The 27,594-nt window shown below is 38.5% G+C and overlaps 1 protein-coding gene across 1 annotated transcript in view; it reads left to right on the top strand.

The window, feature by feature from the left end:
• LOC112912790 (uncharacterized) overlaps positions 1–27,594 on the top strand; it is a 143,780-nt gene that overhangs the window by 54,722 nt on the left and 61,464 nt on the right. The window contains exons 14-20 of the mRNA XM_072742372.1: positions 1,657–1,711; positions 1,827–2,008; positions 15,068–15,161; positions 18,477–18,508; positions 18,600–18,672; positions 23,478–23,566; positions 24,659–25,750. Of these exons, the coding sequence (XP_072598473.1) occupies positions 1,657–1,711; positions 1,827–2,008; positions 15,068–15,161; positions 18,477–18,508; positions 18,600–18,672; positions 23,478–23,566; positions 24,659–25,750 (1,617 nt within the window). The remainder of the gene's footprint in view (positions 1–1,656; positions 1,712–1,826; positions 2,009–15,067; positions 15,162–18,476; positions 18,509–18,599; positions 18,673–23,477; positions 23,567–24,658; positions 25,751–27,594) is intronic.

Here is a 27,594-nt window from a genome sequence, read left to right as displayed (position 1 = left end):
AGAGGCAGAGGGAGGAGAAGCGGGCTCCATGCAGGGAGCCTGATGTGGGACTCTGGGATCACACCCTGAGCCGAAGGCACATGCTCAACCACTGAGCCACACAGGCGTCCCAATAATGACATTTCTTATTGTTAGTTTTTTTTTAAAGATTTTATTTATTTATTCATAGAGACAGAGAGAGAGGCAGAGACACAGGCAGAGGGAGAAGGAGGCATCATACAGAGAGCCTGATGTGGGACTCGATCCAGGGTCCCCAGGATCACGCGCTGGGCTGCAGGCGGTGCGAAACTGCTGCGCCACCAGGGCTGCCCTTATTGTTAGTTTTTTGAATTTAAATTACCTAGTGATAAATTTTTATTGTACGACATTTTGGTAAAGAAAGTATTTAAAAAATTTTTTTTAAGTTTTTTTATTTATTCATGATAGACATAGGGAGAGAGAGGCAGAGAGAGACACAGGCAGAGGGAGAAGCAGGCTCCATACAGGGAGCCTGACATGGGACTCGATCCCGGGTCTCCAGGAATCACACCCTGGGCCAAAGGCAGGCGCTAAACCACTGAGGTACCCAGGGATCCCCTTTTTAAAATTGTTTAATTCAAATTAATTAACATATAGCGTATTATTAGTTTCAGAGGTAGAATTCAGTGATCCATCAGTTGCATACATCACCCAGTGCTTCAAGGGCCCTCCTTAATGCCCATCACCCAATTACCCCATTGCCCAACCCTCTCCCCTCCAACAACCCTCAGTTTGTTTCCTGTGATTAAGAGTCTCTTACGGTTTGTCTCTCTCTGATTTTTATCTTATTTTTCCCTCTCTTCTGCTATGCACCTCCATTTTGTTTCTTAAATTCCACATAGGATTGAAATCATATGGTATTTGTCTTTCTCTAACTTATTTCACTTAGTATAATACTCTTAAGTCCCATCTATGTTATTGCAAATGGCAAGATTTCATTCTTTAGGATGGCTGAGTAATATTCCATTGTATTTACACACACCGCATCTTCTTTATCCATTCATCTGTCAATGGGCATCTGGCTTTTTCTGTAGTTTGGCTATTGTGGTCATTGCTGCTTTAAACGTTGGGGTGCTGGTACCCTTTCAAATCACTATGTTTGTATCCTTTGGATAAATACTGAGTACTGCGATTGCTGGGTCATAGGATAGCTCTATTTTTTTCCCTAAATTTTTATTTACTTATGATAGTCACAGAGAGAGAGAGAGAGAGAGAGAGAGAGAGAGAGGCAGAGACATAGGCAGAGGGAGAAGCAGGCTCCATGCACCGGGAGCCCGACATGGGATTCGATCCCGGGTCTCCAGGATCGCGCCCTAGGCCAAAGGCAGGCGCTAAACCGCTGCGCCACCCAGGGATCCCAGATAGCTCTATTTTTATTTAACTTTTTGAGGAAGACTTTGTATACTAATCAGGGGTAAGAAAAGTAACATTTTGGGACTATTAAATCTCTTATAATCTTCACCTCCATGAGAAAATGTAGGTTAGTAAATGGCGGAACTGAGATTTGAATCTATATTTGAATGATCTCCAAAACCTGTGTTCTTTTTGTAATGGTGTTCATTTGGTAATGGTGAATATTACAATTGTTTTTACGAAATGTGATACTTGTAATTCTGAAAACTATCAATTTTTTTCTAGACTGTCCCGAAACTAAACTTAAGAAAGCTAATGGCTGCTTTTCAGCGACCCAAGAGTAAGCTATTTGAAGATTTGTGTTATTCACTGAGTTTTGTCCATTTTTGTGTTATTTAGTAATTCATAGTTACAGATATCTTCATGTACTCTTTACTTTGTTTTTCACTAAATAGGAGCAAAATGTGGTCTTGTGAGCCAAGAAGATAGACCTTTATTTGCTGACAACAATTTTGCAAGGGAAGATAAGACTGAAACTCTTTGTAAACCATCAGTCAGTGTCTCTGACTATTCTCCTCTTGCTTTTGTATCACCTGAAACTCCTCAAAAGTCTTTAGCAATGCTTGGTGTTACAAAGGTAAGTTGTTTTGAACTTTGTCCCCCATGTTTTTTCACATACCATCCTCTTGATATCCTTATAATGAAAAGAATCTAAGGGAGAAATGGAAGCCCTCAAGAATATAAGAGAAAACAGTGGAATAACAACAGAGAAGTAAGTACTGGGTTGAGATTTATTATGGTTGGTGGGAATAAAGAAATCTTAGGTATGTCATTATGGAAGGAAAGAATTAGAAAGCAACTGGAAAGAATAGCTCGATGGATGTGAAGATGAGGGAGGGGTTGTGGGGTAAGAATTCATTTAATAAGGATGAGATGAATGTAAAGATAGGAGAGTTTAGAGAGATTATTATTAAAAACACAGCAATAGTGAGGCTAAGGTAGAACAGATGCTGTATATTATAAAATACGGTAGAAATTATTTTAAATGCAAGTTAATAAAAGGCAATACAAAAAATGCTCAGATTCTTCAGAATGACAGCTCGTTTTTATGAAGAACGGGAAGGAAATTTTATCCTTTTAAGTTTAATAAAGTATGATAGCCTATATTTAATTTAGCAAGAGTTGTGTTTATACATAGTGCAAAGTGAAGTCTGTTTTAAGCCGTAATCAGATTTATTATGAGTTTTGAATTTTGGCTGTTGTCTTTCTTGTGGTTTCTAATTAAACTTACTGTGTGGTATAATCTTGGTCGACTTTATATCTTTTGAGAATAGAGAGGACATAAACATTTTAGTTTTTTCATTAATTAAAACTGAATTTTTTTCTTAGGTAAGTGAGGTTCTTAATCTCTATCCATTAAATGAAAAAAATAAATTTTAAGCTGCAAGATTCTTAAAAAATATAAAAACTATTTTCTGGATTCTGATGCATCTGTTTTTAAATATAAGCTTAGAATAGAGACACATGTCAAATGAATAAACTCATGATTTATCATTTTTTTATCAGATGATTTATCATTATAGAATCGTAAGGAAGGAAAAGTTGCCCGTAGAGTATACAATATTATTTCCAGAAGGATGATCTTTACTTTCTCAAAGATTCAAACAGTGGATACATTTTACGTTATCTCGGGAAACTTTAGTCTTCATAGTTGTTATATTTCGTATTTTTTAATTTTGTATTTTATTTGTAATTTTTTTATTGGAGTTCAATTTGTCAACATATACCATAACACCCAGTGCTCATCCTGCCAAGTGACCCCCTCAGTGCCCATCACCCACTCACCCCAACGCCCTGCCCGCTTCCCCTTCCACTACGCCTTGGTCTTTTCCCAAGGTTAGGTGTCTCTCATGTTTTGTCACTCTCACTGATATTTTCACTCAATTTATCTACTTTCCCTTTATTCCCTTTCACTAATTTTTACATTCCCCAAATGAATGAGACCATATAATGTTTGTCCTTTAAAGACTGACACGTTTCACTCAGCATAATACCCTCCAGGTCCCTCCACCTCAGAGCAAATGGTGGGTATTTGTCGTTTCTAATGGCTGAGTAATATTCCATTGTATACATAGACCACATCTTCTTTATCCATTCGTCTTTCGATGGACACCGAGGCTCCTTCCACAGTTAGTCTGTTGTGGACATTGCTGCAAGAAACGTTAGGGTGCAGGTGTCCTGGCATTTCACTGCATCTGTATCTCTGGGGTAATCCCCCACAGTGCAATTGCTGGGTCGTAGGACAAATCTATTGTTAACTCTTTGAGGAACCTCCACACAGTTCTCCAGAGTGGCTGTGCCAGTTCACATTCTCAGCAACAGTGCAAGAGGGTTCCCCTTTCTCCACGTCCTCTCCAAATTTGTTGTTTCCTGCCTTGTTGATTTTTGCCCATTCTCCCTGGTGGGAGGTGGTATCTCATTGTGGTTTTGATTTGTACTTCCCTGATGGCCAGTGATGCAGAGCATTTTCTCATGTGCTTGTTGGCCATGTCTGTGTCTTCCTCTGTGAAATTTCTATTCATGTATTTTGCCCATATCATGATTGGATTGTTTGTTTCTTTGAGTTTACTAAGTTCTTTATAGATCTTGGATACTAGCCCTTTATCTGATAGGTCATTTGCAAATACCTTCTCCCATTCTGTAGGTTGTTATGTTGACTGTTTCTTTTGCTGTGCAGAAGCTTCTTACCTTGATGAAGTCCCAATAATTCATTTTTGCTTTGGTTTCTCTTCCCTTCAGGGATGTATCTTGCAAGAAGTTGCTGTGGCCAAGTTCAACAAGTGTGTTGCCTGTGTTCTCCTCTAGGATTCTGATGGATTCCTGTCTCACATTTAGATCTTTCATCCATTTTGAGTTTTTCTTTGTGTATGGTGTAAGAGAATGGTCCAGTTTCATTCTTCTGCATGTGGCTGTCCAATTTTCCCAGCACCATTTATTGAAGAGACTCTCTTTTTTCCAGTGGATAGTCTTTCCTGCTTTGTCGACTATTATATGAGCATAGAGTTGAGGGCCCACTTCTGGATTCTCCATTCTGTTTCCATTGATCTGTGTGTCTGTATTTGTGCCAGTACCACACTGTCTTGATGACAACAGCTTTGTAGTACAACATGAAATCTGACATTGTGATGCCCCCAGCCCTGGTTTTCTTTTTTAATATTCCCCTAGCTATTTGGGGTCTTTTCTGATTCCACAGAAATCTTAAGATGATTTGTTCCAACTTTGTGGAGAAAGTCCATAGTATGTTGATAGGGATTGCATTAAGTGTGTAAATTGCCCTGGGTAACATTGACATTTTCCAAATATTCATTCTGCCAATCCATGAGCATGGTATATTTTTCCATCTCTTTGTGTCTTCTTCAGTTTCCTTCAGAAGTGTTCTGTAGTTTTGAGGGGAGAAACCCTTTACCTCTTTGGTTATGTATATTCCTTGTTATCTTATGCATTTGGGTGCAATTGTAATTGGGATTGACTCCTTCATTTCTCTTTCTTCAGTCTCATTGTTAGTGTATAGAAATGCCACTGTTTTTCTGGGCATTGATATTGTATCCTGCCACACTGCCAAATGGCTGTGAGTTCTAGCAATCTTGGGGTGGAGTCTCTTGGGTTTTCTAGCTACATTATCATGTCATCTGCAAAGAGGGAGAGTTTGACTTCCAACTCTCAGTCAGTCTTTTATTTCTTTTTGTTGCCTGATTGCCGAGGCTAGGACTTCTGGTACCATGTTGAATAGCAATGGTGAGAGTGGACATCCCTGTCTTGTTCCTGATCTTCGGGGACAGGCTCCCAGTGTTTCCCCATTGAGAACGATATTTGCTGTGGGCTCTTTGTAGATGGCTTTTAAGATGCTGAGGAATGTTCCCTCTATCCTTACACTCTGAAGACTTTTGATCAGGAATGGATGCTGTATTTTGTCAAATGCTTTCTCTGCATCTATTGGGAGGATCATGTGGTTCTTGGTTTCTTCTCTTGCTGATATGATGAATCACATTGATTGCTTTAAGAGTGTTGACGCAGCCTTGCATCCCGGGGATAAATCCCACTGGGTCATGCTGAATCATCTTCTTAATGTATTGTTGGATCCTGTTGGCTAGTATCTTGTTGAGAATTTTTGCGTCCGTGTTCATCAGGGCTATTGGTCTTTAATTCTCCTTTTTGGTGGGATCTGTGTCTGGTTTTGCAATTAAGGTGATGCTGGCATCATACAACGAGTTTGGAAGTGCTCCATCCCTTTCTATCTTTCATAACAGCTTTAGTGGAATAGGTATGGTTTGTTCTTTAAACGTTTGATAGAATTCCCCTGGGAAGCCATCTAGCCCCGGACTTTTGTTTCTTGGTAGGTTTTTGATGACTCCTTCAGTTTCCTCCCTCGTTATTGGCCTGTTCATGTTTTCTATGCCTTCCTGTTGCAGTTTTGTAGTTTGTGGTTTTCCAGAAATGCACCCATTTCTTCTCGATTGCCTAATTTATTGGCGTAAAGCTGCTCATACTACGTTTTCAAAATCGTTTGTATTTCCTTGGTGTTGGAGGTGTTCCCTCCTCTCTCTCGTTCATGATTTTATTAATTTGAGTCTTCTCTCTCTTCTTTAAATAAGTTTGGCTAATGGTTTCTCTGTCTTATTAATTCTTTCAGAGAACCAACTCCTGGTTTTGTTGATGTGTTCCACAGTTCTTCTGGTCTCTGCCTCATTGAGTTCTGCTCGAATCTTTATTGTCTTCTTCTGCTGGGTGAAGGTTTCAGTTGCTGTTCCTTCTCCAGCTCCTTTAGGTGCAAGGTTAGCTTTTGTATTTGAATTCTTTCCGGTTTTGGGGCGGATGCTGCTGGTCTTGCGATGTATTTCCCCCTCAGGACTGCTTTTGCTGTATCCCAAAGATTTTGAACGGTTGTATCTTCATTCTCATTAGTGTCCAGGAATCTTTTTAATTCTACTCTATTTTCCTGGTTGACCCTTTCATCGTTTAGCAGGATGGTCATTTCCTCTCACGTGTTTGAAATCCTTCCATATTTCTTCTTGTGGTTTAGTTCTAATTTCAAAGCATTATGGTCTGAAAATATGCAGGGGACAATCCCAGTCTTTTGGTATCGGTTAAGACCTGATTTGTGACCCAGTATGTGGCCTATTCTGGAGAAAGTTCCATGTGCACTTTAGAAGAATGTGTATTCAGTTTCGTCTGGATGTCAAGTTCTGTAAATATCTGTGAAATCCATCTGGTCCAGTGTACCATTTAAAGCACTTGTTTCTTTGGAGATGTTGTTCTTAGAAGATCTGTCGATTGCAGAAAGGACTATAGTCAAGTCTCCACACATAAGTGTACTAATATCTAAGTATGTCTGAACTTTCATTATTACTTGAGTGATATACTTGGCAGCTCCCGCATTCAGGGCATAAATATCATGATTGTTAGGTCCTCTTTTTGGAGAGATCCTTTTAGTATGATATAGTGTCCCTCTTCATCTCTCACTACAGTCTTTGGGATAAACTTTACTTTAGCTGATATAAGGATGGCTACCCCTGCTTTCTTTTGAGGACCTTTTGAATGTTAAATGGTTCTTCAACCTTTTATTTTCAGGCTGTCGGTGTCCTTAGGTCTAAAATGAGTCTCTTGTAGACAGCAAATCGATCGGTCTTGCTCTTTTATCCGGTCTGAAACCCTGCATCTTTTGATGGGGTTATTAAGCCCATTCACGTTCAGAGTTACTATTGAAAGATGCAAGTTTAGTGTCATCATGATACCTGTTCAGTCTCTGCTTTTATGGATTGTTTCCTTGGACTTACTCTTTCTTTTACAGAATCCTCCTTAATATTTCTTGCAGAGCTGCTTTCCTGGTCACATATTCTTTCAGTTCCTGCCTATCTTGGAAGCTCTTTATCTCTCCTTCTATTGTGAATGGGAGCCTTGATGGGGATAGAGTATTGTCGGCTGCATGTTCTTCTCATTCAGGACCATGACTGTATCCTGCCAGCCCTTTCTGGCCTGCCAGGTCTCTGTGGAGAGGTCTCCTGTTATTACTAAGACTTCTCCCCATACAGGTTAGGGATCTCTTGTGTCTTGCTGCTTTAAGGATCTTCTCTTTATCTTTGGAATTTGCAAGCTTCACTATTAAATGTCAAGGTGTTGTGCAGGTTTTATTGATTTTAGGTGGTGATCTCTCTATCTCCTGGATCTGAATGCCTGTTTCCCTCCCCAAGTTAGGGAACTTCTCAGCTAGGTTTTGTTCAAACACACTTTCTAGACCTCTGTCCCTTTTGGCACCCTCTGGAACCCCAATTACATGTCGATTTTTCCTTCTGTGGGTGTCATTTATTTTCCTTAACCTGTCCTCATGATCTTTTGTTTTTCTCTTTTTTCCTCCATTTCCTTCCTTGGCATCAACTTGTCTTTTCTTTTTTAATTTTTATTTATTTATGATAGTTACACACACACAGAGAGAGAGAGGGGGGCAGAGACACAGGCAGAGGGAGAAGCAGGCTCCACACACCAGGAGCCCGACGTGGGATTGGATCTCGGGTCTCCAGGATCTCGCCCTGGGCCAAAGGCAGGCGCCAAACCTCTGCGTCACCCAGGGATCCCATCAACTTGTCTTCTCTGTCACTCACACATTCTTCTATATCGTTATCCGTCGTCAGGACCTCCAGTTTGGACTGCATCTCATTTAATTCATTTTTAATTTCGGCCTGATGAGATCGAAATTCTGCAGTCATGAAGTCTCTTGAATCCTTTATGCTTTTTATCTTGAGCCACCAGTAGCTTTATAATTGTGCTTCTTTATTGGCTTTCTGACATTGAATTGTAATTCGAATTTTGTAACACTGTGGGGGAGAGGAATGTTTCTGATTCTTTCTTTTTAGGTGAGTTTTTCCTTCTAGTCATTTTGCTCAGTGCAGAGTGGGCATAAGCAAGTTGTACTGGATAGAAGGGCAGAGGTTTCTCACTGTGTCACTTCAGTTCTCTCTTTAAATCTCCGACCGAATTGGTAGGTTTTCAGGATTATTTGAAAGTTATCTCTTCTGGGGTGATAACACCGGTTTCCTTACATTTTGATTCCTTGAGGACCTGGGTCAGGTACTCAGCCACTTCCAGTGCCTTTCCCTTCACCGTGTTCATCACGTTCTGCTTCCTGGGGCGGGGAGGCGGCGGGGACGCCCACCCTGTGAAGGGGAGTCCCAAGCGATCCCCGCCCCCGCCGCCGCGGCGGCATATGGGCCCGGGCTGTGGGCGCCGGAGGGGCGGGACTGACCGCAGCGCCGGGATGGGACGAGGGGGAGGGGCGGCGGCGCCGACCCCGAGGGCAGGGCGCGAGCTCCCGCCAGGCCACCCAGGCAGGCGGTGGCGGACCCGGCCCCGGTGTCGCAGGCCGCGAGGGAGGGCGCGGGGAGAGGCGGACGCACGCACACCCCTCGCCTTCTCGGGAGCTGTGGGCTCCCCTCGGCTTCACTCGCTGTTTTGTATTTTTTAGATTAAATTTTTTTTTAAGTAATCTCTATACCCAATGCTGGGCTTAAACTCAGATGCTGAGATCACGAGTCACACACTCCTGTGAGTGAGCCAGCCCGGTGCTGCCAAAAATTGTTAAATTTAACCTGTGAATTCTTTCCTATCTGAAACTCAGATATACAGGTGATTTGATTGTTTAAGGGCTTTTCTTCTCTCCCGTGAATATGGAATATTGTGTCCTGCTTGATAATCATTCATGACTTTGGAGACTTTAAAACTTTAATTTGGATGATCATGATTATTAATATTTTAATATTAGATTCTTTCCCCAGCCTTTAAGTACCATCCTATATGTGTAGATAGGGAATTAAAGCTATTAATTCCACTGCTATTCACAGTGGAATGAGAAACCATGTGAATTTTAAAGTGGGTTTTATGTTTTTCTCATAAAGTGCCTTAAAATACTGTAATCCCTAAAATATTTCTCTTCTACAACTTAGTCTTAGCTTTTAAGTTTCATTTTTAATAAGGAATAGTGTGGCAGCCTGGGTGGCTCAATGGTTTAGCGCCACCTTCAGTCCAGGACCTGATCCTGGAGACCTGGGATTCAGTATTTACCTTAAAAGTGCTATTCGTTGCAGAAATGAATACATGCCCACGTATATATGCATTTTTCTAAAGATTTATTTATCTCAGAAGTGGGGGGAGGGGCAGAGAGAAGGAGAGAAGCAGAATCCCTGCTGAGCGTGGAGTCTGATGTAAATCTCAATGTCACAATCCTGACATCATGACCTGAGCCGAAATCAAGAGTTGGATGCTTAGCCAACTGAGCCATCCAGGTACTCATTACTTGTGTATATTAATAAAAGTATTTTTTCTAAAAAAAAATAAAAATAAAAAAAGTATTTTTTTCTGTTCTAGAAGTAATGTTGAAGTATATAAGTGAAGTACTGAATCCCATGGTTCCCCCCCCCTTCTATTTATATTTTGAAAGTTTCAGAGTTTTGTGTAGGTTGACATTAATTATATCAGGTTAGTATGTTTTATAGATGACTTTTTAACATCATGTGGTTTTCCTGAGTATTGTCATTTTTTTCTACTCCTAATGTATTTATCTAAAACTTTCTTAATAAGTCCCCCGGGTGCTTCAGATTTGATGAAGTCCCAGACGGAAGACATTATTTCTGACTCTTTCCTCTTCCTGACTTTTAAATCTGCTTTGTCATTTGTTTTCCCCACCCTAATATAAAGCACCATTGGAACACTGCAGCAGAAAAACAATCCTGGACTCTAAACTTCCCTAAAATTAGGTGACATCACATCCAGGTGACTGGGGTGGCTCCCTTGGTTAAGCATCTGACTCTTAATGTTGGCTCAGGTCATGATCTCATGGTCCAGGTATTGAGCCCTGTGTCTGGCTCTGTGCAGAGTGGAGAGGCTGCTTGAGGATTCTCTTCCTCTTCCTCTGTCCCTCCCTCTGCATGGGCACACACACTCTCATTCTCTCCAAAAGTAAATAAATAAATCTTAAAATAAAAACCACATCCAGTCACTCCACCACATACAGTATCTTTACCTGCTTACGATTTTTCACATCTTATTACCATAATTCACTTTCTCATCTATAATTTTGAAATACTCTTCTCTTTTGGTTCCTTTATGTTCATCTTTACATTGGTACTAGAGTGACGTTTCTAAAATATCTATGTGATGATGTAATTCCTCTGCTTATTTAGTGGATTCCCCAATACCTGACGGAGAAAGTTCATATCTTAGCATGACTCCTGTCTTTTGCAGTTCAGTCCTGATTTTCCAATTATATCTCCTTATCCCATTCCCAATAATTGTGTCCTCGTTTTGCCACATTCTGAGCTATTGTCACTTACTATGTTATTTCCTACTTCATCCTTTTGATTATTCTACCTTTGCTAGAATGCCCTTCACACACTTCTTGTATACTTTGTCTTTCAAGATACAAGCCTTATCTTTGCAGCATTTCCTGAGCTTCCCATATACAACTTTTGTCTCCTTGTGCCTTCACTGAACTTTATTCACTCCACTTCTAGAACTAGAGAATGTTCCTCTCCTGTTCTTATTTATTTTTGTCCATCTGTCCCCCTAGTAGCATATAAGGCAGACTCCCTCTTTTATTTGGCTCAGTGGTTGAGCATCTGCTTTCTGCTCCAGGCACAGTCCCAGGGTCCAGGGATTGAGTCCCACATTGGGGTCCCTATGGGGAGCCTGCTTCTCCCTCTGCCTGTGTCTCTGCCTCTCTCTCTGTGTGTGTGGGTTTCTCATGAATAAATAAAATCTTTTTTAAAATTGTGTTAAGGAATCTTTTTTTTTTCTATATTTCATCCATTTACTCATGAGAGACACACAGAGAGGCAGAGACACAGGCAGAGGGAGAGGCAGGATCAGCACGGGGAGCCCCACGCGGAACCCGATCCCAGGACTCTGGGATCACGTCCAGAGCTGAAGACAGATGCTCAATCACTGAGCCACCCAGATATCCCAAGTTTGGGTTTTAAAGTTATCTAAAAAGCTAAAGAAAAACTCTAGGTCAACCTATGGTGAAATGTATGATTCTGTGGTGTGTATGGATGTGCAAAACTTCTAATGTGATCTAGACAGAGTTTGGATTATAGTTTTTTAGAATATAAATCATATATATTATGTTTATACATTAAATTTATTAGCATATATGTGTATCTTATAGATTATAATTTCCATATTCTATGTTATATATAAAACACATTTATATAGTGTTTGTGTATTATGCATAATGTATAGTATCATAATTTATATATTAACTATATATAAAGATTTATTAAAAGTTTTTATGTATTTATTTATTTATTGAGAGAGTTAAGTGGGAGGGAGCGGAGACAGAATCTGAAGCAGACTCCAGTCTGAGTGCAGAGCCCATCACAGGGCTTGATTCCATGACCGTGAGATCATGACATGAGGTGATACCAAGTATTGGATGCTCAACCAACGGAGATATCCAGGCACCCTAGAAGTATTATATTTGGATTGTCAGATAGATCTACAAGGAGCAGTGGGAGTATAATAACAATGTGGTTTAGTGGTATGTTGTTCATTTATTATTGTAAAGAATTTATTTATTTATTTATTTATTTTTTCATTCATTTATTTATTTATTTGAGAGAGAGTGCACGTGCATGAGCGGGGGAAGGGGCAAAGGGAGAGGAAGAAGCAGGCTCCCCACTGAGCAGGGAGGCTGATGACTTGGGGCTTGATCCCAGAACTGACTCAGCCATCAAGGCCCCCATGATTTAGTGGTACTTTAAAAGGTAAAAACATTTTGGATAGTTAAAATAGCATGCATTGAGTATATTTGTGGCTGCCCTATTTATAGTAACATAGTATAAAGTAATGATGACCTATTTTACAGTGACACCTATGGAAGAAGGTAAAAAGGTCCTATCTCTTAGTAGAGGCAGCTGTTCTACAATGGTGTGGGCACTGTATTTGAAGTCAAAAGATGTGCTACCATCCTGGTTCTGTCACTTACTTGCTGTGGGATCTCAGAAAAACTTGGTTAACCTGTTTGAATGTCAGTGACCTCATTCATAAAAATGATACTAATACCTACATCTAGGGTGTGTGTCATGACCAAATGTGGTAACAAAGGTGATCACCCACTTTGTGAGCTGTAAAGAATGCTCTAGAAATTTTTGTCTTGAGACAAAAAATGATCACAGCAGTATTTGAGTGACTTACTAAATATAGAGGGCATGGTTTTTAAATTTTTTTTTCTTTTTAAAATTTATTTATTTATTTATTTATTTATTTATTTATTTATTTTATTTATTTATGATAGTCACAGAGAGAGAGAGAGAGAGAGAGAGAGAGAGAGAGAGAGAGAGAGGCAGAGACACAGGCATAGGGAGAAGCAGGCTCCATGCACCGGGAGCCCTATGTGGGATTCGATCCCGGGTCTCCGGGATCGCGCCCTGGGCCAAAGACAGGCGCCAAACCGTTGCGCCACCCAGGGATCCCGAGGGCATGGTTTTTAAATGTGAAGATTTCTGAAGGACAGTAAAACGGCAAGTGTTAAGAAAAGAATGGGAAAGTTAGAGTGGACAGGTGGATTTCTAATTTGGGGGATGTTAAGTTTCAGTAGCCTGTGATTAGAGACATTGTGTAGGTGTACAGTTGGCCCTTGAGCAAGATGGGCTTGAACTGTGTGTCCACTGACAGATGCTTCTCGATAAGTATTTTCTTAATATATTTTATCTTCCTTATGATTTTCTTAAGAACCTTTTCTTTATATTTTAAGGATACAGTGTATAGTACATATAATATACAAAGCTTGTTCATTGCCTTTACGTTATTGGTAAGGTCAACATCAGGTGATAATTTACTTGACTTTCCATGCTCAGTTTACAGTCAGTGGCCAAATGAGGGTTAAGAAGTAGCTTAGATCTCGATAGCATATATATGAGTCTTTTATTGAAATGTTTTGATTTTTCATATATACGTTTCCTATTTTTAAGTCTAATTGCTCTTAAAGTAGGAAATAAGAGATGAGTAGCAAAGTTTTGGGGGAATCAAAACTCATTTGTAGATATTTGACTGTGTGGCCATCAACACCCTCAGCCCTTGCATTCTTCAAGGGCTGACAGTATAGTGATTTGGTACTTAGACCTTCTCAGTGAGATGAGGATGATGATTATGTTTTAGAGAGAGAGAGAGAGAGAGAGAGAGAGCACACACACATGTGAGCGGGTGGGGAGGAGCAGGGGCTGAGGGAGAGGGAGAGAGAGAATCCTAACTTTGCTTCATGCTCAACACAGAGCCCAATGTGGGGTTCGATCTCACGACCCTGAGACCCATGGCCTGAGTTGAAATCAAGATTTAGATGCTCAACTGACTGAGCCACCCAGGCACTCCCTCAGTGAGAGGATTTTCAGTGTTTCGACCTTAAATACATTTATGTTACTGAATACTAACTATGACCAGGCTGTACAGGTTGTAGTGGTAGGAGCAGAAAAATAAGGAAACTCTGATCCATTATAAGTCACTGTAAGCATTTCATGTAAAAAAAAAAAAAAAAAAAAGGAAATGTTAGTTTAGGGAATATTGGAGGCGTTTGTAGTTAGGATGGGGATGAGAATGGGAGTGGAATTTTGGTAGTGAGGAAAGATCTCTCTGAGTGTGGCCAGAGCTGCCAAGTGAAGGGTGGGAATGACCAGTCGCAAGAATGTCTTGGATGGAGAAGGACATTCTGGACAGAGAGACCATGGAGCACATCTGTTCCTTTTACTCTAATGTCTTAGAAATGACCAGGAAGCAGGAAGACCCACTCCATTGTTATAATCATTGTTATTTTTGTGTGTAGAAAAGAAAGTGTGTGTACTAAAACAAATGCCTGGTACCTTTTAGGTGATTAATCAGTAAATGTTCTTTTTGTGTGTGTGAGTAAAATGAAAGAAGTTTATTCAGTAAAGATACAGAGAAAGCTCTTAGGAGTGAGAGGGGTCCCAGCAGGGTTGCCCTCAATGAATGTTCTTATTCTTCCCTTCTGAAAGCTTACTATACTTCTTGAAGCATTTCATACCTATATCTAAAATCTTTTGCTATTATTTAAACATAATTTCAAGAAAAGTTTTTCTTCCTACTTTGCCATTTCGTTCAACCATTTTTTCCTACCAATGAAAATTCCAAGCCTTTGTTTATCTAAATGAAGCAGCAGCTACCACAGTGTTCTGTTTATACTCAACATGATGTACTCCGAGGTTTCTTATCATGCCAAGTATCTTATTTTAAGGCTAAAAATCTTTCTGCCATTAGGAACAGTTTAAATTTATAGCAAATGTACTTATTAAAGAATTTGTTTCAATAGTTTTACTGTCCTTGTATCCTGGTGGAGAATACAAAGTAGAGTTAGGTGTTTTGTTATTTCCTTGTTGAAATGTATGTATAAGTCAGTCTTCTTGTCTGTGAAAATATTTACTCTGGCCTTCCATGTTCAGTTAGAGTTAATGGCCAAATGAAGATGAAAAGGTGCACGTAATTGAGAGAGCATAGATGAGGTTTTTAAATGTGTTGATTTTCAATACATGCTTTTCTTATTTGTATGTCTGATTGCGATTAAAGTAGAACATTTGAATATTTTCTTAGAAAAGGATTTGGAAATCTTTATGCAACTCATTATTGATGTTAATTTTAACAGAGTATTTCTGCAAGACTTCCAAAGAAATCTGTTGATTGTTTACCTGGAGCTGCAGATCAACAAGGGAAAAGTATATTCAATGAACAAGTAGAAGGTAAGAATTGTATTTTATAAAAAGTCATTTGACAGATGTTCATTTAAAACAGAAATTCTCATGTATCCTAATTTCCAAAGAAAATCACCGATTACATGCATAGAAAGGAGAAAGGTGAGAAAAGGAGGTGAGTTCTATATTTTATCAGGTGTCAGCTGCAGATTAAATTGAGAGTATGGCTAGAGGAGCTAAATTACTGGTTCCATTTCCAGGTATTCCAAGACCTAAGGAATGCCTGGAAATAGCTGGAAAAGAGCAAAGAGGGAATGATGAGAATGGCTGAGAGTGCAGGGAGTAAATGGAGGAAAATAAGCAACGCTTTATAGTGGAAGGTGGTCAAATGAAAGAATTTTTTTAGGAGGAAGAGCAGGGGATCCCTGGGTAGTTCAGTTTTGGTGCCTGCCTTCAGCCCAGGGCATGATCCTGGAGTTCCGGGATCAAGTCCCACATCAGGTTCCCTGCATGGAGCCTGCTTCTCCTTCTGCCTGTGTCTCTGTCTCTCTCTGTCTCTCTCTCTCTCTGTGTGTCTTTCTGTGTCTCTCGTGAATAAATAAATAAAATCTTTAAAAAAATAAAAGGAGGAGCAAATTATTTGAAATGTGGGGATATCAGGTGAGCTTCCAGTACCCAAACTTGTCAGAGTAGTATACCAAAATTTTCCCACTCTTACCAGTTTTTCTCGCTGTTGGGGAGACATTATGGATTGACCTAGCTGATTATGCAGAGCTATGTCCTAGTCAGCTATAAATGTATGTATGTTAGGGGTGCCTGGGTGGCTCAGTCAATTGAAGGTCTGCTTTTGGCTTGGGCCATGATCGCCGGGACCTGGGATGGAGCCGTGCTGAGCTGGGAGCCTGCTTTTCCCTCTCCCTTTGTCTGCTGCTCTGCCTGCTTGTGCACGCTCTCTCTGTGTCAAATAAATGAAAACGTCTTTTAAATAAATAGATATGTGTACCTCTATGTCATATGAAATGGTGGTACTTCGTAAGTTAGTATCATTTCGTGCAAAAAAAAAAAAAAAAGAATTGGAAGGAAAAAAGGAAAAAGAGAGCAGGGTCAATTAGGTGGAGATCAGGGAAGCTTTAGTCCTGATAAAAAGTCCGTTAGAACATTTATGACTTTTAATACGTCTTCACTTTCAGAATTGATAGTGATGAACTTGAGGCTTGATCCTAGAAGGTTAAGGTAAAGGAATACAGCGGCAGCGTTCAGTATGACCCAGGATTTCTCAAATTGTAGGGAATCGCCCGAGACCTTGTTAAAAATGCACACTGAACATCAGGTCTGGAATCTGCATTTTGACCTCTCAGGTCATGGCCGTGTCTGTGGTCCTTGGGTCATGTGCTCAGTAGCATGGGTATAGACTTTCCTGTAGAGAAATCTGGAATATCTGTTGGATAGTTCAAGACATAACAAGGTCAAGAAAAAGAATTATTTTGTTTTTATTTCTGAACATGTTTATAACCAGAGGGGAGCAAGGAGATACAGAAATAGAAGGTATAGATGTAAGATACTATTGCTAAACAAAGAGGAAAGAAGTGGTGGAGAAAATCCATAAAAACGGTTGTAAAAGCAAAAAAAAAAAAAATCAAGACCATAGATCACAAATTACTTTTTAAAAAGATTTATTTATGTTAGAGAGTGAGCGAGCAGGGAGGGGGCAAAGGGAGAGAGAGAGAGAGAGAGTCCTTAAGCAGACTCCCTGCTGATTGAGGAGCCCACCATGGGACTTAATCCCAGGACCCCAAGATGATGAACTGAGCTGAAATCAAGAGCTAGACTCCCAACTGACTGGGGCCACCCAGGTGCCCCCAGAAATTACTTTTGAAGACAGGGCATAGTGAAGGGAAAGAGGGAAAAATGAAAGAAGCCTTAGCTAGGAAATTTTGGAGTTGGTGAGGAAACTCTAGAGAATTCACTTTTTTTTTTTTTTTTTATGAGAGACATAGAGAGAGAGAGGCAGAGACACAGGCAGAGGCAGAAGCAGGCTCCATACAGGGATCCCGACGTGGGACCGGATCCTGGGTCTCCAGCATCACACCCTGGGCCGATGGTGGCACCAACCCTTGGTCCACCGGGGCTGCCCGAGAACTCACTTTATAGAAACCTTGAGTTTATTTCTACTGAAACAGATTAGATCACAGCTGCTCCACCAAGAATACTGAGAGCAAATGGAGTGCTAGACTTGGGATAAAACATAGCCACCATTCATCTTCCTCAAATCTATTGGACCTCAAAGATATATGTTGCTTTGATATTCATTATTCAAATGAGACTAATTTGAATATGGAAGCATGGGTGTTCTTTTTTTCAGATAGCTCATTTTGGGGGATGATAGCTGTTTCAAAGAAACCTTTTCAAGACTGACATAGTCTACCAAATCAAACTAATTTTGGAAAGTAAAGAAATCATAGGGTCCATTCCTTAAATGCTAAAATTGTTACTATCAATAACTATGACACTGATTTTGAAATACAAAAGATTTTTAGTATCTAAAAATTCGGTGGCAATTAAATTGATTTTTTTCATTTTGGTAGTAGTCATGGTTCCATATTGAAAGCTTCTTATACATTATTTCTTAGACGTGTTTTATATACCTTCTTGCGTGCGTGGGTCAAGAAAGTTTAACATGGCTAAACTAGAGGATACAAGAAATGTAGGCATGCCAGTTGCCCACATGGGTATAGACAAAAATGAATACTTTTATTGACTATTACCCTACAAGTATAACCAGGCTGATCAATTCATAACACTGTTTTTGGTGACAAATAAATTACGCATTCAATAAATTATGCATTCATCATAAGTGCGTACTGCCTAAATTGCGGGACAAATTGAAGAACATGGCAAATACTTGTAGTAGAATGGTATCGATGATTCTGCTGTACTGCAGTCAGGATGTGCTGTTGCATTCTGCCATCAGCTTTCACGTTTATCCTCTCAGAGTCATCATTTGTTCCTCTGATTAAAGATTGCTTTTCTCCCCCGTCAATCAGCATGTTCACGTTAGTATATGTGCAACATTTAGTGATTTCTGTTTTAGTCATTTCATTTGAAACATCATCTTACTTTTGGAATCCTAACTGCATGTTATGTTGAACATATATTTCTATTTTTTATAGTATTTATAACGGGTTCCTATTTCTGTCTTGTTGCTGTCTTAATCCACCTTCCTGTCTCTAGAATCAAGACCAAAGCCTAATGTAATCACTTTGAAAGCCAAGCATGAGGATTCAGCTTAATCCTAACTGCACGAATGTATAGTTGGCTTTCATATTTACGTATAATTAACTACATGTCCCTTTTGTGTTTTAGATTCTCCTAGAAAAGATCTTCGTCACTGGGAGGTAAAGCTTTTGTATTTTCATTTTGAATTTTTAACTACAGACTGTATGAAATGTACATTGTTCTAATCATATTGTTTCAATACCCATCCAGTCTCCCACTAAAGTGAAAGATTCTGTTCCTACTGAAGCAGTCACAACGAGTGATAAACAAACACCCAGATCAGGTAAATTTTACAGTTCAAATTTGGAAAGCTTGGAAATTGGAAAATTTGGAAAGTGGAAAGATGTGCACTAAACTATTGAAATGCCCATCGTCTTATACCAAATTCTTCTTTGTGTGTGTGTGTTATGTGAGACAAATTTAATCGAAGGATGTGACATAAATAAGGTAGATGTCATTGCTGATATCCACGTTTGAACAAAAGATATTTACAAGCATAAGAAAAAGAGATTTTAAAAAATGTAAGCTTTAGTTCAAGTTTCAACTTTTAAGTTTTGAAATCCTAATGTCCCCGGTTTGGAATTCCTTTACTTCTAAGGGGTTCCCAGAAGTTAATTATTAGACTCTAAGATTTTTCCGGTGTTCACCATACTTATTTGAATTCTGACTTTTACCCAGAGTAAAGCTTCACTTGCTAACATGTCAGTTGTGTTAAATGAAGTTAAAACTTCATTTCATGTTTGTGTTGTTATAGTGATCATTTTAAGCCAAACACTTGTTCCGATTGTGTGTGTGTATGGTGACTTTGATTATTAGAAATGTGGGACGGAATTAGTTGTATCTTAATATTTGGTAGACACAATCTTTTAAAAAAGTAATTCTGAACCTTTTCAGCCTAGGGTCCTTTTCCACTGTTCAAAAATTATTGACAATTCCAAAGAACGTCTGCTTAAGTGGGTTATATCTGTTGATATTTACAATCTTAGAAATTAAAACATTTAAAACACAAGGATACACAATCTCATGTTGTTAGCCATTAGAGCTGTGATCCACTGATCATGCGAGTTGCGATGCTATCACACATTTTATCTTTAGAAAACTTTATTGTACACTTAATAAGAAAATGAGAGTGAAAATGGCAACTAGCATTTAGTACAATTGTGAAGATCGTTTTCACCTCTTGGATTTTGTGAATCGATGGATCTTTGGACTCTGGGGATTCTCAGATGACATGGGAGAACTAATTTAAACCATGTACAGGGTTCATGGATGCAAAATGATAAAGGGGCCCTTGTGATGAAATGGGCATTAAAGTTTCATTTCTGCATTTCTTCCTTTTTTGTTTCCCTTGTCTTAAAGAGGTTTAAATCAGACCAATCTTGTTTATAAAGGGACAATAGTTTTGTTATATATTCATTTTCTGTTTCATGGCGCTGTAGTTTTTGGATCTCAGTGTGGACTGAGACTTATTTTGTTTTTACATGGAAAGGATTATATTACCCAAGTCTCTGATTTCTCATATAAATATGATATTTGTCCAAAAATTAAATTCTGAGGATGTTGGTGCATTGAGGAGAGACCATCTCATTATTATTAAAGTAGTACCATTCATCACAAGTTTTTTAAAACTCATGTCTTTAGAACACAAAATGCATATTTAAACATAAAATAAATGATTAGACATCAGTTTTGTTACTAAAAACATTCAGACCTTGAAGACTCTTTATTATTAATGGACAGAGCTTTTATGGAATATAGAATATGTAATAGAGCTTGGTGAGTGAATTAAACTGTGTAATACTAGAGAATAAAAAAGAGAAAATGAGAGAGTTAAATTCATCTGTGTGAATGCCAAGTACAGGACACGTAAAATATAATTAGCTACGAATGAGTAGTAAGTAGTGCATCTGGGAGAGGAGCAGGACTTGTGGCTGTTTCTCCAACAAAAGAATTTGTACAATTTTGTTAAGTTTGTATTGTTATTTACATTATAATAAAGGAAACTTTGTTTTCAGATTTTTCTGATTGTGATTCTAGTTTGTCCCTCAGTAATGAGACTTGTCAAAGAACTGGGGATTTGAAAGTTGATAATAAATGCCCATTTGTATCACAACCAATGATCAAAAATGAGTCAGCATCCACAGAATTTGGACAGACGACCTTAATAGATAAAATATTAATATTGGAGCTGTGTTTCAGTTAGAGAATTCTGTGCTCCATGGCCTGTGTGAATCACTGCTACTAGAAAACAGAGAGAGCAAAAAAGATAAAGAATCAGAGAGAGTTCAGCGTCCTCATGATTTCACCATAGTTCTGATTTTTCAAAAATAATTTTGTGGTAAGATTTACTTTGTGTTTACTCCTTTCATGCAACCTGCCACCAAACAGAGCATCTTTCAGCAAGACATTTTTGCATTCTTCCTCTAACCAAAGCCACATATAAATAAGAAAGAGAATTAGGAGAAAATAATTTCTTTTAGGCTCGTGTTCAGCTTTCACTTGAGTGTGGGTAGCGGGATTAGATTTAGAATTTGGGGACCAGTTGGGAAAACTAGGTAGAGATGTAAAGATTGTTTACTCACAACATAGTTTCTTAGCTTTATTTTTATAGCTCTAAATTCATAAGTATTGGTCACACTATATTCACTGTAACAAACAAAAGCACCTTCCCAAACAGAATATTAAAATATTTCCTATATTCTCTTTGACTTTATTTTGGAGTTGACTTTCCCAGCAGTAATTGGAATCATTGAGAATTTGCTACATAGTGTCCTCTTCTCAGCTATGTAGGCATAGTCCATCTCCTTGTTTGATTATTTTTATTTTACTTTTTTAGAGAGTGTCAGAAAGTAAGGAGGGAGGGGTGGGCAGAAGGAGAAAGAGAATCCCAAGCAGGACCCACACTCAGCACGGAGCCCACTGCAGGACTCAGTCTCTCACAACCCTGAGATCATGACCCAAGCTGAAATCAAGAGTTGGATACTTACCTGGCTGAACAACCCAGGTGCTGTTTCATTATTTTAAATGAGTAAAGAGTTCCTAAGGAATATTGGTTTTAAGTATCAAATATCATTTAAAAAGAATATATGGAAAGTCAGTTCTAATTCTACTAAGATGTTCAGTTGATTAACCACATCTAACATGTGTTCTACTTAATGTATCAGTTAATCCAGTGTCCTTTATCAGTCATATGATCACGTCTGTACTAACATATCATATAATATTTTTTCACTCCTGTAGTTTTGTTGTTTTCTTTCTTCTAGATTAACTCATTTTCTAAAGATTTTCAGTTATCTCCAGGAGTAGTGAGTATAGGCTGTAAATCCAAATTTATTGATCTATGCAAGTGACTTGTTTGCTGTTACTTCTTTGTGAGCTTGGTAGATCCAAGAAACAGGACTTTAAAAAGAAAACACCTGTAGGCTCCTGTACCACAGGAAAATGTAAAACAAAACCAGTTACAAAGTACATGCAAGCAACATAAAACAGTTCATGTAAAATTATATCTCTTTTCCCTTGATGCCAGCATTGTTGTTGATTCACTTAATACAGATTTATTCTGTCCTGAGCCCTGATGATTTTATATTCTGAGTATTTCTGGAACCATTCAGTCAGTTGAGGTGTGTATCATCTTTGTTTTGCATTACTACCTTCTAATTCATCTCCTGTCTTTGATCACAGTGCCCCTCACACTCATCCCTCCCCACAGTATGTAGAGTGATCTGTCTCAAATGCATATACGACCGTGAACCACTGTTGAAAACATATTTATGTCCAGGCATCTTAAAATTACATACAAAGCTTTCATAATCTTGACTTCTGCCTAAGTCTTCATCTTTAGCCCTTTATACCGTCCGCCCTTATCTCTGGTATCCTGAACTGCTAGTGATGTCTTCCTCTGTGATCTCTCTATTTTAGACAAATATTTACCCTGTTGTGTGCTTCTCTCCCTTGTCTTACTACAGCCTTGCATGCTCTCCCCATTTTCTGCCCTTTAATCCTTTTGAATCTGTCTGACGTCACTGTTGCAGTCTCAGTTTAGGCATTATGTCTAGGAAAGCTATTCCTGACACCTTACATCTATATGCTTCTTTAAACCCGGTCCCCTATCTATCACTTAGTGGGAACTCAGTGAGTAGTACTAAGTGACATAAAGACTGTTTACTTTTATAAGTACTAAGTAACATAAAGACTGAAAGATGATTTAAGAGATTGTCCCCTACAGGGATGCCTGAGCGGTTCATTCGGTTGAGTGTCCAGCTCTTGATTTCAGTTCCGATCTTATCTCAGACTTGTGAGATGGAGCCCCGGGTGGAGCTCAGCACTGGGGGTGGAGCCCGCTCAAGATTCTCTCTCTCTCTCTCTCTCTCTCTCTCGTCGAGATTGTCCCCTACAGTGTAGGAGCAAAAGAACTAGATACATAAAGAAGTAGTTTACAGTTCAGGTGGTGAAGGTGCACTAGAAAAAGCTGTAAGGTATTAAGGTAACCCCAAAGAAAGAGATACATTTTTATCTGAGAAAGGATAGCCATAATCAAGGATGACTTTACACAGCAGTCTGAGTCCTAAAAGATGCAAGGAAATTTGTGAAGTAGTAGAGGAAAATAATTTCAGAAACCTTTACTTATTGGGCACATACACCCACAGGATGTATGTCCAGTGTATCCCAGAGGATATACACTGATACAGACATGAAAAGTACTAATAATTTTGGAAATGATGAATAATGTTGTGTTGAAGCTTAAGGTGTTGTTTAAGAGGTACTGTTACAAAGTAGAGAATAATCTCTTGTGATTTTATATGTTTCTACTGAATTTTAAACTTTTGTTTTGTTTCTGATTGTTTTGTTCATGGATGTTAGTGGATGAATTTGTGAATGAATCTTGGAGATGTTTGTGTGCCTTTAACCTGGTGACGTTTAGTATTTCTTAAATGGTTTGTTGAAATTTTAGATAATTAGAAGTATTTCTTAAATATTCAGCTAAAGATGAATTTAAACTCTTCAGTGATAAATGATGTTTTCTATTTTTATAGAGGTAATAGCTTTTATCTAACCTTTCTAAGTAGTCCATTTTAACTAAATATATAGATTTTTCGTCAGAACCAGACTTAGAAGTGGCATCAGAGCAAAAGCAAGAGCAAGAAAGACCTGATAAAAGTGAAAATAACCACCCCCAGGTATGTAAAACTTTAAATTTATGATTTCATATTGTTTTCCCTGCTTTTCTAATACTACATGGTTCAAGTGAAACTCTTTGAGTGGATATATTGAAATCAATAGAGTATAATTTAATATTTAGTTTTTATAAAATTTTACGAGTTACAAAACTTAAAATGTTGTAATTTTTAGTAACCTAAGTTTAGCTAAACTTCATCCTTGGAATTTAGGCAAAAAAAATTCTTTTGAGACCAAAATAATTCTAAATATTCTTTGCTTCTTCCATTTTTGTAACTTCTTTACATGATAAAGAAGGTAGCATCAAATATTGAGTCATGTTTAAGCAGTTGAAATTATGAGCAGTATAACAATGATGACTACTGACTTAGACTCATGTACAAGGAGGGATTATTCTCAGTGGTTCAAAGTGTCCAGTTCTCTATTTCCAGTTACAAATGCCAAGATTAAAGATGTATTGTGCTTTGTGATCTCTGTGTAGTTGACTTGAGAGAATGGGGTCATGAAATCAGCACGGTCGCCTATTGTAGAATCACACCTTCCAGGATGGGACCTTTGTAGTTGGATTATAAACAATAACTCTTTCAGTTATTTCAGCACAGGAAATCCATATTATTAATATTTTTCTTATGCGCTCTCAGTGGACATTACAATATATTAGAGCTGGATACAAGCAGATAATCTATAGCGATGTCTAACACTATCATAGTATATAATTTAAATTAAAATATAGGAATTTATTTTTCTTTGATTGATGTTAATTGATATTTGCCCCCCAAAAGTGTAGTTTGCCTATTATCTAGGTTTCAAACTTGTAAAAACTCCTGAAATGCATTGTTGGGGCTCACTGTTTAAGATACAAGGGAATAAAGTGTTTTTAGGTTTGTAACATTAAAAATCATCTGATTCATTTTTTGGTAGATGTAACTGTATTGAGTTGTTTAGTTAAGAAAAACCTGACAAAATATAAGTGAATGGATTTATGCTTTTCTTCTGTCCTCACTTCTTAGTTAATAATCCAGTGACTTAGGAACAGCTAATAACTAAATTTTAATTATTTTCTATTTTTCTTTGCCCGTATTTGATTACCTAAGGATAAAGTTATTTTACAAACATGTATCCTGGCTGAAAAGACATCTGAAAGCCAAATGAAGCAAGTTAACATTCCACTTGTGCAACTGCAAAATATGGCTCGAGAACCAGAAATGAATATGGAATGTGATAGACAGAGTGATAGATCTGTACATTCAGAACATCGTCGTGTGCACGAGGAGTATGAGGAGATACAGATGAAACAAGGCAAATTAGATTGGAAAAATGTGAAACGCATGAGCAGAGAGTTAAAGCAGAAGATTGGTAAAACTTGTAAAAAGTACGGAATTATTACTCATCCTAAGTTAGAACGACTACGTGGTAATTCTAAAGAAGCAGACTTCAAGGAAATGCCTCCTAATGTGACAAAAGTTACACTTGATCGTGAGGAAAAAGATGAATTTGGAGTGTCTGTCTCTGTAGTACCTCAGGCCTTTCCTGAACAAAAAGAGCCTAGTCTCGACAATGCTATTCTCTCTCATTCATACTCTGGGTCCCTGGACTATGCTTGCCAGTCATCTTCTAAGCTTTCTTCCCATGAAAATGATAACAAACCAGGTGAGCATGTTTTTAACAAAAATGAGAGTCTTGATAGCGATCCAGAAAATAAAGTAAGGAACCCACTAGTTACATCTGAAGTGAAAGAAGACCAAGAGTTTGACATGCAGATGGCCAAAAGTTTGAACCAAAATACCACCAATAGCAAATTAGACACTGGATATATCCCTCCGTATAGTGACCCAGAAAGCCTTTTGGATTTGCGGCCTGCCCACTCCAATGTGGCGAAACATATGATTCAGAAGAAAAGGCATGATACTTCTGCTATTACAAACACTTACAAGAAAACAAAACCAATACCAGACTCTTTCCAGAAGCCATTATATGCAGATAATGACAGTACTGATAACTATAAAAGTACGGAACCTGCATTAGAAAATGTGAGTTCTTCACCACGTCCTTTCAGAACATCAAAAGTATATCAAAAAGAAGAATTACAGCAAGATATGCAAAATCTGCAAAGGTTTAAGAATGAGAAAGGCATGTTACAAGAAAAACTGGCTTTGGAAAAAGAGAAAGTTGAACTTCAAGAAGAGGTAGGGAGATTCACTTTGCTGCTGCTCTTTTGATTTTTTTTGTCTTTGTCAATTATCTGAGCCATTTTGATTTTCCACTTAAGAAAAAAGCTCATGTATAAAATGGGGTCATCTCAATATACAATTGTGTTCGGAAATAGATTATTTCTGCTATCTAAATGATAGGAATGCAGGAAAACCTAAGATTTGTGTTCCTTAAGTTTCTTTCAGTTTCGCAAGTGGCGTGTGAACTGGAAAGCTCTTTTCGCTATGCACCCTGTGACCTCATGAACCAGAATAACCGTAGAGAAAATTGCTTTAAAATGCGATTATCTTGGGGTGCCTGGGGGGCACGGTCAGTTGAGAGTCCTAGTCTTGTTTTTGGCTTGGGTTGTAATGTCAGGGTTGTGAAGAGGAGCCCCACATCAGGCTCTGTGCTCAGCATGGAGTCTGCTTGAGTTTCTCTCTCTCGCTGTGCCTCTCTCATGCTATCAGTCTTGTTCTCTAAAATACATAGATGTTTAAAAAATGTATCATAATATCTAAGATTTTTATCTATTGGCTTAAATATAAGTTGCACTTCCATAAACAATAAAATGGAAAAGAAGTTGGGATGCCTGGGTGGGTGGCTCACCTGTTGAGTGTCTGCCTTTGGCTCAGGGTATGATCCCGTGATCTGGGATTGAGTCCCACATCAGGTTCCCTGCATGGAGCCTGCTTCCCCCTCTGCCTGTGTCTCTGATTCTCTGTGTGTGTGTCCCTGATGAATAAATAAATAACGTCTTTAAAATAAATGAATACATAAAATGGAAAAGAAGCAATAACTAAGGGAAGGGATATAAACAAATATTTCATCTAAACCAATCTATTTATTGCTTCTGTTTATTGCTTCAGTATGTGTAGTCTTCTCTGCTTTCCTCAAACTCTTGGAACTTCAAATTCCAACACGACCACTTTTTGAGATATTTTTAAGAACAAATATTTGCATTATCACCAGTTTTTTTCTCCCATGTTTTAAAAACAGACTCCTTTTTTCTTTTAGGATTTATTTATTTATTTATTTACTTACTTACTTACTTACTTATTTATTTACTTATTTATTTGAGTGTGTGAGCAGGGTGAAGGGTAGAGGGAGAGAGAAAGGGAGAGAAGCAAACTCCCCAGTGAGCGTGGAGCCTGAAGCGGGGCTCAATCCCATGATCATGACCTGAACTTCAATCAAGAGCTGGAGGCCCAACTAACTGTGCCACTCAGGCATCTCCTCCACGTTAAAAAAAAAAAAAAAATTTTTTTTTTTTAGATTTTATTTCACACTGAGAGAGAGAAAACGAACAGGGGAGCAGCTGTAGGAGGGAAAGGGAGAAGCACGCTCCCGGCAGAGCAGGAAGCCTGATGCACGGGTCTTGATCCCAGATCCCGGGGATCATGACCTGAGCCAAAGGCAGATGTTTAACTGACCGAGCCACCCAGGTGCCCACATGTGTGTGTGCGTGTGTGTGTGTGTGTGTGTGTGTGTATACACATATATGTGTTTGTTTAATCACCATTCTCAGATGTTTTTGTTGAGTCAAATCTTTACATCTTGTTTAATAAAGTATGATATATTTTGGCACGTACGACTTTTATCATGTAGGTAGCATAGATTTTCAGCAAACCTTCAGTATTTGACTCTAAGGGAGAAAACTGATGTTTGAGGTGAAAAATAAACAAAATCTAGAGATGTCCTCCTTTAAAATAAAAATTAGCTAAGCGCCTCATCCCCAATTAAGGTATTAAATTACTGTGCCAAAGTCACACTTTTAGCATAGCTGATTAATAAACTTGTTGGGTCATTTATTTGATTTAGCATTAAGGAATTGTATCAT

The sequence above is a fragment of the Vulpes vulpes genome, chromosome 2, assembly GCF_048418805.1.
Source record: "Vulpes vulpes isolate BD-2025 chromosome 2, VulVul3, whole genome shotgun sequence".
Classification (NCBI taxonomy): domain Eukaryota; kingdom Metazoa; phylum Chordata; class Mammalia; order Carnivora; family Canidae; genus Vulpes; species Vulpes vulpes.
Note: the sequence above shows the minus strand (reverse complement) of the source record. Positions and strands in the feature narration are given on the sequence as shown.